Raw genomic sequence first — 17,121 nt, forward strand, 5'->3', positions numbered from 1 at the left:
TACCTTAAATGTAAATGGATTAAATGCTCCAACCAAAAGACACAGACTGCTGAATTGATACAAAAACAAGACCTGTATATATGCTGTCTACAAGAGACCCACTTCAGACCTAGGGACACATAAAGACTGAAAGTGAAGGGATGGAAAAAGATATTTTATGCAAATGGAAATCAAAAGAAAGCTGGAGTAGCAATTCTCTTATCAGACAAAACAGACTTTACAATAAAGAATGTTACAAGAGACAAGGAAGGACACTACATAATGATCAAGGGATCAATCCAACAAGAATATAACAATTGCAAATATTTATGCACCCAACATAGGAGCACCTCAATACATAAGGCAAAGGCTAACAGCCGTAAAAGGGGAAATCGACAGTAACACAATCATAGTAGGGGATTTTAACATCCCACTTTCACCAATGGACAGATCATCCAAAATGAAAATAAATAAGGAAACACAAGCTTTAAATGATACATTAAACAAGATGGACTTAATTGATATTTATAGGACATTCCATCCAAAAACAACAGAATATACTTTCTTCTCAGGTGCTCATGGAACATTCTCCAGGATAGATCATATCTTGGGTCACAAAGCAAGCCTTGACAAATTCAAGAAAATTGAAATTGTATCAAGTATCTTTCCTGACCACAATGCTATGAGACTAGATATCAATTACAGGAAAAAATTTGTAAAAAATACAAACACATGGAGGCTAAACAATACACTAGTTAATAAACAAGAGATCACTGAAGAAATCAAAGAGGAAATCAAAAAATACCTAGAAACAAATGACAATGAAAACACGACGACCCAAAACCTATGGGATGCAGCAAAAGCAGTTCTAAGAGGGAAGTTTATAGCAATACAATCCTACCTCAAGAAACAAGAAACATCTCAAATAAACAACCTAACCTTCTCCCTAAAGCAATTAGAGAAAGAAGAACAAAAAAACCCCAAAGTTAGCGGAAGGAAAGAAATCATAAAGATCAGATCAGAAATAAATGAAAAAGAAATGAAGGAAACGATACCAAAGATCAATAAAACTAAAAGCTGGTTCGTTGAGAGGATAAACAAAATTGATAAACCATTAGCCGGACTCATCAAGATAAAGTCTGAGGAGACTCAGATCAATAGAATTAGAAATGAAAAAGAAGTAACAACTGACACTGCAGAAAGACAAAGGATCATGAGAGATTACTACAAGCAACCATACGCCAATAAAATGGACAACCTGGAAGAAATGGACAAATCCACAATCAACATTGTGAAAATGACTATACTACCCAAAGCAATCTACAGATTCAGTGCAATCCCTATCAAACTACCAATGGCATTTTTCACAGAACTAAAACAAAAAATTTCACAATTTGCATGGAAACACAAAAGACCCCGAATAGCCAAAGCAATCTTGAGAAAGAAAAATGGAGTTGGAGGAATCAGGCTCCCTGACTTCAGACAATACTACAAAGCTACAGTAATCAAGACAGTATGGTACTGGCACAAAAACAGAAATATAGATCAGTGGAACAGGACAGAAAGCCCAGAGATAAACCCACGCACATATGGTCACCTTATCTTTGATAAAGGAGGCAAGAATATACACTGGAGAAAAGACAGCCTCTTCAATAAGTGGTGCTGGGAAAACTGGACAGGTACATGTAAAAGAATGAAATTAGAACACTCCCTAATACCATACACAAAAATAAACTCAAAATGGACTAAAGACCTAAATGTAAGGCAAGACACTATAAAACTCTTAGAGGAAAACAGAGGCAGAACACTCTATGACATAAATCACAGAAAGATCCTTTTTGACCCACCTCCTAGAGAAATGGAAATAAAAACAAAAATAAACAAATGGGACCTAATGAAACTTCAAAGCTTTTGCACAGCAAAGGAAACCATAAACAAGATGAAAAGACAACCCTCAAAATGGGAGAAAATATTTGCAAATGAAGCAATTGACAAAGGATTAGTCTCCAAAATATACAAGCAGCTCATACAGCTCAATATCAAAAAACAAACCACCCAATCAAAAAATGGGCAGAAGATCGAAATAGACATTTCTCCAAAGAAGACATATAGATGGCCAAAAGGCACACGAAAAGATGCTCAACACTGCTAATTATTAGAGAAATGCAAAGCAAAACAACAATGAGATATCACCTCACATCAGTAAGAATGGCCATCATCAAAAAAATCTACAAACAATAAATGCTGGAGAGGGCATGGAGAAAAGGGAACCTTCTTACACTGATGGTGGGAATGTAAATTGGTGCACCCACTATGGAGAACAGTATGGAGGTTCCTGAAGAAACTAAAAATAGAGTTACCATATGATCCAGCAATCCCACCCCTGGGCATATATCCAGAGAAAAACATAATTCAAAAAGATACATGCAACCCAGTGTTCACTGCAGCTCTATTACAATAGCCAAGACATGGAAGTAACCTAAATGTCCATCAATAGGTGAATGGATAAAGAAGATGTGTTTTATATATTTATACATATATATGTATACACACACATACACACATACACACACACACACACACACACACACACACACACACACACAATGGAATATTATTCAGCCATAAAAAGGAATGAAATAATGCCATTTTCAGCAACATGCATGGACCTAGAGATTATCATACTAAGTGAAGTAATCCAGATAGAGAAAGACAAATATCATGATATCGCTTATATGTGGAACGTAAAAAAAAAAAAAACAGATACAAATGAACTTATATACAAAACAGAAATAGACCCACAGACATAGAAAACAAACTTATGGTTACCAAAGGAGAAAAGAGTGTGGAGGAGGGATACATTAGGAGTTTGGGATTAGCCACCACTCTCAACAGCATGTTTGCATAGACGATTAGGCCTGAAGTGCTTAGTTTGTTAAAAGAAAGGTATTAAACAACCATTTTATTAAGATATGAAAATGAGAGACAACAACAAGGAGAAATTTAACTGCAAATTAAAGCAAAGACTACTTTAAAAACTTTTAAGTCAGTAAATCTGCATGACAAAAAACTTGTCGAAAATCTAAGAACAGCATGATGCTGTAGTAGTATCTCCTGAGCAAATGAGGAAGGTGATTTAAGAGACAGGTCACCTGTCAGAGCCAGGTTTTAACACCTTATTTCTAGAACTTTTATTTAATGTTTATTCATCAAATTTCTATACCACTTATAAATTCTCTGAATACTTTAATGACTCATCCCATGCCTTAGTGTGTGAGTGTTTGACCTTACCAAAAACAGTCTTGCAAATCACAGTATTTTTCTGAAATGTAATCTCTAACCTGGGTTGGCAAGGGAAGTCCATAAGAAAGTTTAGTACTGTGGTTCCAAAAATAATAACAATAAAAAAAAAGAAAATCACACGCAATTCCCTTTTAATGGTTTAAAGTCAAGCATTCTTTAAAAAATTCTTTCATATCTTTTCAAAATCCTAATAATAAAGGAAAATTCCTTCACAAATCCACCACTGTTTTGCTATAGACACTTGAACTGAGTGGGAAAGATGTGACAAGTCAAGTCAAGATATTGGTACACAGAGAAAACGAAACAATACTCCTACACCGTTGCTTTAGCAGGGCCTGTTTGTGCTTAGGAGTATCACATCGATACCTTGTATTCCCGAATATTATACCCATCCTTCCTCTATGTTCTTATCATCAGGGATAAAACCTTGTCTTCAACTGCTTCTACTAACCTGCTCGTAAAAAGCAAACTTTCTCATCACGATACTCAGAACCCTAAATTCTCCCCGTTCTCCCTGCGTATCAACCTATTTCTGGCTCCAGTATCTGTCACTTCCGAGAGCACATCACCTGCAATTCTTTTCTGAAAGATCAGGCTCTCTTAACCTCCCACTGTGTCCTAATAATCCATAAGCACAGGGGACACCCCGATATTTGTTTCCTCAACTCCTGGGCTGCCGTCATGATATCAAAACAATCATGCCCCATGAAAATTCATGCTGAGGTGTCATGGCAAGATTCTCTGCTACTTTGTAATTCTCATATTCAACATGTATTGATAGTTCAAAGTAGCAGAAAAGAAGAGGGGATGTTAGCTTCAAGCACTGGCTGGGCTCAGAAAGACTGTTTACTTTAGGTCAGAGAGAGTGCGTATTTATTGCAGAGAAGAAGGAACTAACAGAAAGTGAGCAAAGATTATGTGAAAGAAAATTAATGGAGACAGATTGCAGAGGAGGGAACCAGAGCTTAAATCTGTGATAGAAATAAGAAGCGAGCTTGGTGAAGGAGAGACAGTATCTCCTCTGAGTCAGAAGAGACGACGACAAGAACACAGGTAACTGCTGAGGTGATGAAGGTAACTGAGGGGTCCCAGCATAGACTTGGTTTCAGTAAAATGAGAGCAGGACAATTACACAGGGGTGGGGATTGGAGTGATGGAGAAAGTACTAAGGGACTTAAAAAAGAGACATACTTGTTCTGAAGAGAAGGAAACCAGAACTTTTCAAAGTCACAGAGCAGAAAAAGCAGCAGCTGTATTCTGCACAGCAGATATATACAGCCTTCACAACAGACTATCTCAAGGAAGCTGCAAGATGCCTGGAAAGTACGAAAATGATGTCAAGAATGGTTCTGCTAAAAGTGACAATTTTGTCAAAACTGACTGGAGAGTGTGGCAAATGTTAATGGTGAAATATGGGGGATGGGTATAAGGAGGTTCACTATACTATTCTCTACTTTTGTGTACCTTTGGAAATGTTTATAATAAAAAATGTTTTTAAGAATTGCCTAGCCATCGTATGACCTCAGGAGCAATGGTTATCTTCCTCAGAAAGCTCAACAACTTGCCAGAACTTTCCAGAAGGTTTTAGGAATTTCAGAGACACAATTGCATACGGATACATACACTCTAGAGGACTGCAAAATTCAATGACAGGGAGGCAAAAAAAGTTTCTAGTTGACGAGGATTTGTCCCAAATTTGTTCTAAGGAGTGAGAAACACAAGTGAGCATTAAAATTAGGCTAAGTGTGTCAGGCATGACAAACAGAGCCAGAAGATGAAAGCGATGAGGACAAGCATTTCAACTAAGCATATGCCTGAAGAACAATATTATAAAACTTACTTCAACTCCAGAACTTCCTCTAAGTGTTCTCTTCCCTCGGCCCGAAGGTTGGTCAAATGAGTTTCCTTCTCTGCCAGTAACTGCTGAGTGCAGGACAGCTTCGCCTTCATAGACTCCAGCTCCTGTTTTACCTTCTCCATGGCCATCAGTAACTCCTCCACCTACGATCAATACAGAAAACACAGAAACTGAGCATCTGGGTCAGGTATAGTCAGAGGAGCTGGGCAGTGGGCAACGCCTGGATCCACAAAATTGAAGACACACCCATAAAAAATTCTGTACTCTCGCAGGATCAGACATAAATGGCAGTTAAAGAAATACATCTCTCATCTTCCCTCCACTATAATTCTTCTCAGTTTAGGTCCAAAAAACCCTCATTTTCTTTTTAACAAATGTAAGGGCATCAGAAGTAACAGTGTGCCAGAAACAATCCCTTCGAAGGAATTTGTTTGGAAACAGTCCAGAACCTTCCATGGAAATAACAATATAATGCAGATAAAAATATAAGGAACAAAATCATAATAAATATTTCTAGAACGATTTTAGGAAATAAAAGCCATAAACCTGACTAATACCAGATGCAGAATAAACATAAATGAGTCATTTTTATTCGTTCAAACTAAGATTCTTCTGTTTATACCATTACAAAGAATTTCTTGTTAAAGAAACAGCGAGAATTCAATCGGATAATTTCCTGCTCTAAAGCTAGGTAGGTAGAGATTTTCTGAGGAAGGCAGGAAGAAAAGAAAAAAAAAATATGACCAGATAGAGAAGAGACAGAATGCTTTTAAAAGACCTGTAAAGGACTTCCCTGGTGGCGCCGCCCGCGAGGACGGGGACAGCCGTCCGCGCCGCCCTCCCTCCCCGGCCGCCGAGGCGAACCGCGGACAGGCCGCTGGCGGGGCCTCCCGGGCCGTGCGGGCAGCCCGAGGGCCTCCGGGCGGGAAGCCCCCCTGTCCGCGAGCGCCAGGCTCCTAGGGGCGGCCCGCCCCGGGCTCTGCGTGACTGGCTCCTGAAGCAGCGGCGGAGGCGGCGGCCCACTGTTTGCACCGCACCGCCTCCTAGGGCAAGCGGGAGGAGACAGACGCCGCCCGCCCGGCGCCTGCCGTGTGCGCGTGTGCGCCCGCGCCGTCCCGCAGCCCAGAGCCCCCGCCCGCCAGCCCCCAGCCCCCAGCCCCCAGCCCACCAGCCTCACCTACGGCTCCGCCCTGCCCGGGGGCGCGCTGCCGGGACCCAGCCAGGGCCGTGAGGAGGAGCGAGCGGAGGAGAGCCGAGGGGCCTAGCGCCAGCGACGGGCGGGAAGCTCCAGGCGCCGCCCGACCCCGAGCTGCCGCCACCGCGGCCCTCCCACCCTGCTCAGGGCTGCCGCTGCCGCTGCTGCCCGGGCGCCGGCGCCGTCGCCGACACCGCCGCCACCACCACAGCCACAGCTCGGCCGGGACGCCCGACGTCACCGCGCCCCGCCCCCTGCGCGATTCCCCAGCTCCGCCCCGGGCCGACGTCTGCGCGAGCCCCGCCCCCGCGCGACAGCGCCAGGTCAGCGTCCCGCGGCCTCCTGGGAGTGCGACTAGGGCGCACGCGGGCCTCCGACACTTTCCGGGTGCTGTCTTTACTGTGATATCTTAGTTAAGTCTAGTGGGGTGTCCCCCCCTTTTTTTCAATTACTAAAGTATGTCATTATGTTAATTCAACATTAATACTAGAAACAAAAGTGAAAATTCCCATAGCAACAGCTGCTCTTTTTCTATGCTACGTTCATGCTTTTAGAAGTAGTATAAGAGCTGTTAAATGTGCGTTTTGCACATACTGTGTAAAACACATTGATGGAGAAAGAGCAGGGAATGAAGTATTTTGGCTAATCAAATAATAAACAGTGTATTGATTATCAATGTTCAGAGAAATATAATGTAATAAAGTAGATTAAGCATAAAGGTTATGTGGAATATAGTTTACTTCTATGGCTTTTCAAAATGTGAGCCTGGAGGTGCTGATTCATTCATGTATTCATTCAACAGTTATTTATTGAGTATGGTTCTGGGTACTTTTTTTAGCCTTTGGGAATACAGTAGTGAACAAAGCTGACAAAAATTCCCACCTTCATGGAACTTACCTTCTGGACACCTTCTTGGGAAATGAAGAGGAATTCAGCAAAGGAGATTAATAAGAGGTTATTGAGGGAGGAGGAAGACCAGGAGAGTGCGATGTACTAGAAATGAAGGAAAGGAAGTTTTCAAGGAGGAGGGAATGGTCAACTGTGTCATTGTTTAAAGATGTGTCAGACTGTTGGGTAAGAAAGAATTCTGCCTGATTATAATGCCTAATAACAGAGAAATGACTAAATGCTTTTTAGTGTGAGATGAGACAAATGTAAGAATCTTTCAGTTTTTTTACTTCCTTTGACTGATTTTTAAAAACATATATATTTCATTCTTTATTCTTTTCAGAACAAAATATGCAACCTGGGAGTTTATACTTGTACTAAGGAGAGGTATGACACTGTTGTTACTAATTATATGTACACTTATTTTTTTAATACATGTATCAAATCAGAAGTTATAAAAGTATACAGGGAAAAAAATAAGTCTCTTCTGTCCCATCCAGTTACTCCTGAAGGCAGACACTGTTTCCAATTTGTTGTTTTTCCTAACCAGTGAAATTTTGTGCAGTAACACGGCATTTAGCTATTTTAAAATTGCATAAATATAACAAGTATTTTTATCCCCTATGTATTTTTTTTTGCAGGCTTAATATTTGTTTTTATAATTTAAGTCTAGCTACCTGCAGACCTTTTTTTTTTTTTTAAATAACAGCTTTATTGAGAGACAATCCACATACCATACGATTCACCCATTAAAGTGTACAATTAAATTCTTTTGGTACATTCATCACCACGATCAATTTTAGAACATTTTCATCCTCCCAAAAAGAAGCCCCAAACTCATGAGCAGTCATTCCCCTGACCTTTGGTTTTAAAGCTCTCTTTTTTTAAAAAAAATAATTACTTAATTTATTTTTGGCTGCGTTGGGTCCTCGTTTCTGTGCGAGGGCTTTCTCTAGTTGCGGCGAGCGGGGGCCACTCTTCGTTGCGGTGTGCGGGCCTCTCACTATCGCGGCCTCTCTTGTTGCGGAGCACAGGCTCCAGACGCGCAGGCTCAGTAGTTGTGGCTCACGGGCCCAGTTGCTCCGCGGTATGTGGGATCTTCCCAGACCAGGGCTCGAACCTGTGTCCCCTGCATTGGCAGGCAGATACTTAACCACTGCGCCATCGGGGAAGTCCTATATGGGAAATTTAAAAAAATATTTCCTAGAAACCACCAGACTCGTTGGCCAGTGTCACATTGACACTTAGAGTTGTAAAGGAGAATGGGTTTGGGTTTGGGTTTGGGTTTGGGTTTGGGAATGGGTTTATTACAACTGGCCCAGACCTCCACGCTTCATCCCTTAGGGTTAAAAGAGGGGCCCCCCTGCTCCCTAAGATCAAGGGTTCTCCACCCCAGCTGAACAAAATAGCAGTCTCTTAACGGGAAACAAGTGGGGATAGCGGGCAATGAATAATGGGCCACGGCTGCGGGTGATTGTGTCCGTTAGCTTTAAGGCCGCCACACAGGTCCCAGCAGTTTCTAACAGTACATGGGATGCCTATCACCCAGCAACCTTGACTGACTAGCAGTGGCACCCTGGAAATGCTGTGTTGGGAAGTACCTACCAATGAAGTACTTGTAGGACCCCAGGAAAGAAGAGCTGTGCTTTACAGCACCGGCTATGACCCAAATAGCCAAGGAGGTAGCAAGCAGCATGATATCTGTACCGCAGATCTTTTCTTGTAGCTGGAAAGCCCCAGCCTGTGATGGCAATTCCTATTTTCTTCCCTCTGGAAGATCAGTCCCAACCGCACTACCCCTGCTTCTGCTTCCTCTGAGTCTGAATGTCATCTGCCCACATTGAGGAGGAAAGGAGGAAGCCCAGGAGAGGCGTAGGCAGGAGGAATCCCACATTCCTCCTGACATCTGATTGAAGCACAGGTAAAGTGAGTCTTATGCTGTCCTTACCGAGTTCTAAGGATGAGGGACTGTACTGCACACGCAACCCCAGAATAAGCACTGGAGATAAACCGACTTGCAAACTTTGTATCTGAAAAATCGCCTCAAATCTGAAATCACCAGTATTTCTACGCCATGTTTAGTGTCTATTTTTACGAACCAGTTTTCGAAAGCACCATCAGCAACAGGTCTAGAGCGTTCCTTTCCAAACCTGAATATTTTTAAGCAAACTTTTCATCTTCCTTAGCTAGATGAGTTCAGGAAAAACATTTCATTGATTAAAAGGGCTGCATTACAAAGGTTTGCCCCAAGACAACACAAGCTCCTCGAGAGCAGGGATTTGGGGCTGGTTTGCTCAGTGTCCCCAGCATCTACCCCAGGTGTCCTTACAGCAAAGCATTCCATAAATATCTGTTGAATTAATGCCATCGCATGACCGGCCTTCTTGTGCTGTATGATGTGAACTGCATGACTTTCCCCCTGAGGATTAAGATATTGATGGAGCATCCTTCAAGATCAATGGCATGCCCTAGATGAAAGATAGGGATGTGTAGGAGGAAACCTTGCCAGTCAAAGCTATCTATCTATTCAGTCTTAAGTGGAAACTCAAAAGACATGCACCACGGGAGCTGGTTGTAGGCCCAAAGTCACAGCTCTCCTTACAAGGAACTTTGTTATGCTAGGAAGTCACTTAACAATCATAGCAGACACGTACATAAGTGTCAGGCCCTATTCCCAGTGCTTTATGTAGATTACCTCACTTAATCTTCACAACAAGGCTATAAAGCAGATTCTGTTACCATCACGTCCCTTTAACCGATGAGCAAACTGGGGCACTGCGTTACATCACTTGCCCAGTGTCACATACAGAGCATCAGAGCCAAAATGTGAACCTGGCAATCCGGCTTAAGTATCCGTGTGAATAACATCTGCATTGTGTGGCCACCTGGGCCTCCCAGGACCTCTGGGATTTCAGTTTCCTCACTGTCTGGGGGGCGGGTGCAGACAGTGAAGAATGATGGATACATCAGGAGGCTATCAAGCCTTCTCAGCTGCTTGATTGCTTTTTGAAAAGAAATCTTGGCTAGTCAAATTCATAGAAACAATGTAGGATGGTGGTTACCAAGGGCTGGAGGGAGGTGAAAAGGGGGAATTGTTATTGAAAGAGACTAGAGTTGCAGTTTGCAAGAGGAAAAAGTCTGGAGATCTATTTAACACTGAGTATACTTTACTGAGCTGTACACTTAAAAACAGTTAACAAAAGTTTCCAACTTATGTGTTTAACCACAGGAAGGGAGGAAAGGAGGAAAGGACAGAGGAAAGGATGGATGAAGGGACTCTTACCTGGCAGCTCAAGAAGTAAAACAGAGGCGGAACTGCTGAATCAGTGGGAAAAGGAGCCCAAGGTTCCAGCCTCTCGGCTTCTTTCCCCAGATCCTCCCACCAGAACAGCCCCTCGGGGAGATCATCAAAGCAAAGTTTTAAAACCACTAAACAGGACAACTTCTCAATTCTCTTTAAGACAATTTCAAAAGCCCCGGGTCCAATCACACTGTCAAAAGTCTCCAGCTGAAAAGCCCTCCTGGCCCCTCAAGGCCGAATCGGTTCACACTCACCACCATGGTCCTTGAGATGGTCCACATTGTAGCCCCAGTGTAAGTGTCCAAGCTCACAGAGCACCGCCGTGGCCCCCTGTACTCAGAGTTACTCATCACAGCGGTCTCTTGAGCCTCTGTGCGCTGCCTATTTCATCCTTGTTTGTGGAGTGAGAGCTGTGTGCTCACCCGCCGCCCCAGCTCAGAAGGCTGTTTCTACTCCCACCTTAGTTGTGGGCGAGGCGCTATATCTATGCCACTGTCACCTGCACAAGGTGCCCAATTCCCCCACCTCGTCTGTTCTGGGGGTTTAACAAGTATCCAGGACTCTCAGATGGAAGGGTGGAGAGGGAGTAATTCAGAAGAGACTTAGGCACAGGGGAGCATGATGATACCCCATTCCTCCCTATCCCTCAACCAGGGTGCTGAGCCATGGTTCCTGATCAGGGAGAGAATGAATGCTGGGAAAGCAGCCAATGCCATAACCAACTTGTAGCAATGAGGGCCAGAGAACTGAGACAAAAGTACGTGGGGGCCATTGGCACATACTGTTCATTTAAAAAAAAGAAAAGAAACCAGGAATGCTAACTAAAGGACAGAACGATTATTATCTTTGACTGTAAACCTCTCTCTGCATCATCCTTGGGTCCTAAAGCGACCTATTTCCATCACACGCACGTTCCACCAGCAGCCGAAACTCACCTCAGCACCCATGTTATATTCTGACCCAGTTTACATGGAGCTGACTGAAAGGCAAAGAATAAGAAAATGAGGCATTTGAAAGGGAAATCCATGCTTCCTAGTTTAGAGCTGCACAAACTCCTTTGCCCACCACAGGAAGGGATTAGGCTACTCAATCCGAGTAACCCATTTCTCTTTGTTTGGGAACATGGTGATTCTATTCAGAGGGCATAAATAAGATAAAGGACCCACGCATACTAGATTTTTCATTTGGCAAGCAGAATAAAAATCTGAACCTATACCTGTGGGAAAGTAATCAATTTTTCATAGACTTATTATAGGCTTCACAAAATCTACTGCACACATATTTTTAAAAGTAAGAAAGTGGCTTTTTAATGATACTTAAAATACATGGCATGGCAAGAATTATTTAAAATGTGTTTCTGAGGCCTGAAGTTTGGTACTGCCTGCTAAAATATAGATGATTTGGATAAGGCTGTCTTCTCGGGATAAACGTGAGACCTAAGCGCATCTTATCATAAAACTAATAGGAAGGTTGGTATTCAGGCAGTTAAGTAATTGGTATAAATCCTCCCAAGATATTAGATCCCCTGAACTCGCAACAGTTAGTGGTTGTTCATTGGCCTGTGTGCATTAAATAACTCCCCTTAACCCAGAGGCCAGCAATCCACTGTTCACATAAAGTCAACACAAAGCAGAGCAAGAGGAAGCAGAGCTGAATCCAATAGATATATGACCACGACTCACCCAACAAGTGTTTTCTGAGCAGCACGCCAGGCCTGGGAAAGTGGACACGTGATCCACGGGGTCTGGATGCCCAGTCTCGATCCAAGCAGATTGGCTCCGTTTTTATGAACCATCGGCTTGATTGTCCACATTGGTGGGCATGCTTTTCGCAGGAACACATTTCTGTTCTAAGCGGAAGGCTATGCGCCTACACCTGTGACCAGCCCTGTATGAGGAGTGTACGTGCGTGTGTGCGTGTGTATGCGTGACTGAATGAATGAAAGATTTTTAAAATGTCTACATAAAGCAGATCTAATATACGAACATCTCCATTTACAAAAAGGCTTTCATTTTTTTATCACGCAGCAAGTCACTGAAATATTACACTATTTTGTGTCCAGCAACTCCCTTCAAGGAGCTATGAAAACATGAAGCATCACTGATGTCAGAAGTCACAGTCTAGCCGAGAAGACAAGTGACAGACCCGAAACAGAGACCACAGCAAATGTCTGACACCAAGTGTAAAAGCTTCAGGAGTTCACAAAATCCAAAGTCACTAAAAGCCCAAGTTGCTGAGAGGACTTGGAGCAGTGGGCGTTAAGAAGGGCAGCAAAGATGGTAGGCTTTAGATTACCAAAGGGATGGAGGTGGCGTTTCACGGAGGTACAAAAAGCAGAAGCAATGACTTAGAAGCAAAAAGAAGCCTTCTGTTTGCCGATAGCAGTGACAGCACCTGCCCTGATCAGAGCCACAGGAAACAGGGCTCATTATAGGGTGGGGACTCGTTATGAAGGGGTAACAAGCTGCCCAGAGAAGTTGATTTGTTACATTAGGGAGTCATTTTAGGATCCTGAATGGGAACAACCGGGTGTTCCTTCCGTATGGTGAGAACTCACCCCAGGATTCCTTTCAAGAGCACGCTCCCCTTGACATTGAGTTAATGATTTCATTTGCACTCAGCTTTCCAATATCCCACCTCAGTGGTTCCCAACTTATGGACCACAGAGTTATGGCAGAGGTCCCTGAAGGCAGATAAGCACTGCCCAGAAACGACTTGCTCCTGGCATATTGCCGCTGTCTCCTTCTAATATCTGTAGATACCATGTGAGCCATAAAACGCAAATTCACTCCAAAGCCACAGTCACCTGAGTTGCCTCAGGCGCCAGCCTATGGCTGCACATGGAGTCACTGTAACAGTAGCCCAGATGTCACTAGCTCCCACCTCCCTGCTGTTCATGCAGGACTTCAGCCTCCAGTAAAGTGCCCCTCAAGCATTCCTACGAGTTCCCAGGGATTTGGTGCCTGAGCCTGCGAACAAGGCCGTCGTCCTCTCAGAGGCCACTGGGCGGCGATGGGTCCACACAGCTCCCTCTCCTGCGCCTTCAAGCACCCCGAGGCCTCCGCAGGCCAAACTGCAGGATGGTCCATATGGAGTAGGGGAAACATCTCATTCTTCCTGGGAGCTACCATTCCCAAAGCAGTCACACTGGTGCCATACACGATAGCTTACCGAGGGTATTTTAGAAAAACAACTCTGACAGTTGTTCCTTACAGCCCTCAAGCTGTGAATGAAAACTGTATGTGAAGGTGAATCTAGCGGAGGTTGGACAGGAAGAAAAATACCAGGGACAGAGCCCATGCCGTGCTCACAATCAACCTTCCCATAATGTGCTATCAAAATGCACATCATCCTGTTTGACCCAGCAAATTAAACTTCTAAGCACACAAGGAAGTGAAAAGTGTAGGAGGATTTTCAACGCAGATTATTTGCAAGAGTGAAAAAGGAGAAACACACATCTCCTAGTACAGAAGGGGTTAAATTATGACACACTGGCAGGGTAGAATACAGGCAGCTGTTAAAAACGATGACATCAGCTTGGAAGTACCACTGGAGAGCTCTGCGATGCATCGATGCATCGTTAAGTGACACAATGCCAGTTAGAACAGCGCTCCACAGCCTGTTAGGAGGCGGGGTGAGCGGCGGGCAGGCCAGCGAAGCTTCATCTGCCGCTCCCCATCGCTTGCACGACTGCCTGAGCCCCCCGCCCCCTCCCCCGTGGAACCATTCTCTTCCAGGAAACCGGTCCCTGCTGCCGAACAGGTGGGGGACCGCTGAGTTAGAAGACATTAGGGACAGCGTGATCGCATTTCAAAAGTGTGGAGGAGGGGCCGGGAAGAGGTGCATATGGATATTATATGTCAGGAACAAAACCTATGGAGCTACTGACAACTTTTCTCCCTCATACCCATGCCTGAAGGGGAGTCTTTTTTTTACCACCCAGAATCTTTATGGAACTGATCTAGGAGACAGTAAGAGAGATAAAGAGTCCTCAAATGGCCAGATTAGTCTTCATGAGAAGAGATGAAAGAGGAAGTAGTGGATGAGAGAGGCAGGCAGCCAGCCAGCCAGCCAACCAGGAGATGGAAGAAAAGAAGTACCTGGAGTTTTTAAAGACGGGGGAGGTGGAGGTCCTGGAGCAGCTACTGAAGACTTGGTGTACGGGAGAGAAAGCTGGGTGACGTAGGTTCAACATGTTTGGCCCTGTCATGTGCTGTGTGACCCCTCCACAGAGTCTACAAATACACCCATGACAAAGATCTAGAACACGCATGAGGTTTTGAGATCAGATTGGTGTTTCTTCCCCATGTTTCTGTGCTGCCCATGAGGTGAGAACAAAAGCTAGTTTAAGGTTGTACATGTATGAAAAACGCCAGGAAAGACACCCCAGAAATTGTCCCAGCGGTAACATCTGTCAAGGTTAATTAGGTACTGGTGGACTTTGTTACAACAAAAGTGTATATCACATGTATAATTTTCATGGGCATGTATTTTACTTTCACTCAAGACAGGGGTTTGGGTGAGGCAAGCAGGGTGACTACAGTGCAAAATTGAAGGAGACACTGACTCTCAGCGTCTTGCTGGTTCAGAGCCGCATGTAAACACCCCCGTGAGGGAGTGCCTCCTTCACTTAGCGCCCTACCCACCCTGCTTGCCTCACCCCATCCTGGCTCTGCTTGCCTTGTTAATCACAGTTCTGAATCTCATTGAAATTCAAACTGGGATGCTATCTGCCACACACACTGCATACAGAGTACATTGCCATTTCTGAAAGCACTTTCGTATATGTAGTTCACTGTCTCTTCATGACAATCTCAGAGGCAAATGAGACTAGTATTATAATTCCCATTCTACAGATGGAGACCAGAAAGGTTAAAAGACCTGCCCAAGATCACACTGCTAAGTGACAGCAAACTCAGTTCTGCTGAGTTTGATTACCATCCCCAAGTATTTCCATGACCCCACCCACATACAAAACAAACAAAAATTATCACTCATACCTATCAGGAAAACAATGAATCCCTGAAGTGAACCTAGCCCAGATGTTCATGTCTCCCATCAAATAAGGCCCGGCAGCCCCCATTTGCCCCCTTGGAAACCACGGAGGCAAAGCCCACAGAAGATGTAGGCAGCCTCCAGCCAAGACGGCGCCCCATGAGGAGCAGCCCCTCTGGATTCTCGAGTAGCAGCAGGTTTTCAGGACGAGCAGCAGGCCTTCACGAGGGCCTACAGGCAGGTCCGCGGCTGCTGGCTGGCACCAGGTGTGAGCCATGGGAGCTCTGGGAGCTGGGCAGGGGGGTGTGTGTGGGGAGCATCTGCACAGGAGGCATGAGCCTAAGAGAATCTCTCAGCATTGGACATCCCACAAGGGGTACATGCAGCTACTGGTGGTCGGCACTTCCGGGTTTTCGCCTTGAGGTGAGCGGAAAGGAATAGCACGGCACCACTGGCCACCAGCCTGGAGCTCAACCAGCCGGCCTGGCAACCTAGAAATTTGCTTAAGGAGTTAATCCAGGCAGACCCTGAACTACCCTGTTCATCCAGCTGTGTTTCAGGGCACAGCACGATTCCAACACTGCATGTAATAAAAATGAAGAATACCCCTCCCCCTGCCCTCTGCAGATTCGTTTTTCTCGGGTCTCACTGGTACTTTCGTTTAAAACTAAGTTTAAAAATAAAGAAATCAGCAAACCACACTCATTTGCCAAGTGTGCTTTTTTTCCTTCCTTCACAAACCTAAATCATACCTGGCAGAATTCATGCTGTTCTTGTTTACCTGTTTCTCTAAGAATATGAATCCATTGCCCTCTAGCCTGGGTTTTAGGTACATTGTTTAGCCAAGCCTTTACCTCCCTCTTCTGTTAAAAAGAGGAAAACATACAGCAAACTCAAGTTCTATATTTGTGAAAATGTTAAGAGGAAACTACCCTAGGATGTTTACACAAGCTGTGTAAAGTGGCTTTAAAGAGGCTCTAGTATTCCAGTATTACCCATACTACATTCGAATTAATACTTCCCAGAAAAAGCAAACTTTAAATAAGATCCAATCAGGATCAACTGCACACCCACCTGAGTAGCTGAACAAAATCAATGGAGCAATTCTTTGGTCATCGGACTAAAAGATTCAAGATTGACTTTTTCCCCCTTTTAGTAAAATATGAAACTCCCTGGTAACCTGAAGTATTATTGGGTCCTGTATCTTGCATGGATTTATGCGCAATTTATCTAAAAACTGCCTTTCAACAGCTACACGAATGGCTGAAATTGCTTGATCTCGTCAGGCAAAGAGTTTTTAAAAACATTAACCTCAGAAACAGAATATATATATATATGTCTGTCTCGTGCTAAGTACCAGAGTTTTCAATCATGAAATTAAATATTCCTTTGCAAACTCAGCTATATCCTAAAACAGCCAATGATAACCTCTTGCAATACTCAGCATTCTGTGGAGAAATTGAGTTTCTAAAGGGCCGTATACTGTCCTGAACGTAATGGGAGATTCCTTTAAGGGAGTTTTTCCTTCTGAGGAAAACAGTTGTACACCGTGGACTACTGAAAAGCCCCGCTGGGCCTGTCTTATTTATGAGATGTTTCCAC

The 17,121-nt window shown here is 44.0% G+C and overlaps 1 protein-coding gene across 1 annotated transcript in view; it reads right to left on the minus strand.

Moving 5' to 3' along the window:
• The window catches only part of LOC309653603 (ELKS/Rab6-interacting/CAST family member 1-like), a gene marked incomplete at its 5' end in the record, with an annotated part of 111,814 nt that extends 100,343 nt beyond the window's left edge, over positions 1–11,471 (minus strand). The window contains 5 exon segments of the mRNA XM_082478490.1: positions 5,123–5,283; positions 6,318–6,729; positions 7,233–7,328; positions 10,507–10,677; positions 11,460–11,471. Of these exon segments, the coding sequence (XP_082334616.1) occupies positions 5,123–5,283; positions 6,318–6,729; positions 7,233–7,328; positions 10,507–10,677; positions 11,460–11,471 (852 nt within the window).
• Positions 11,472–17,121: the final 5,650 nt, after the last annotated feature.

Source organism: Balaenoptera physalus (assembly GCF_965194825.1).
Source record: "Balaenoptera physalus genome assembly, contig: HAP1_SCAFFOLD_670, whole genome shotgun sequence".
NCBI classification, from domain to species: Eukaryota; Metazoa; Chordata; class Mammalia; order Artiodactyla; family Balaenopteridae; genus Balaenoptera; species Balaenoptera physalus.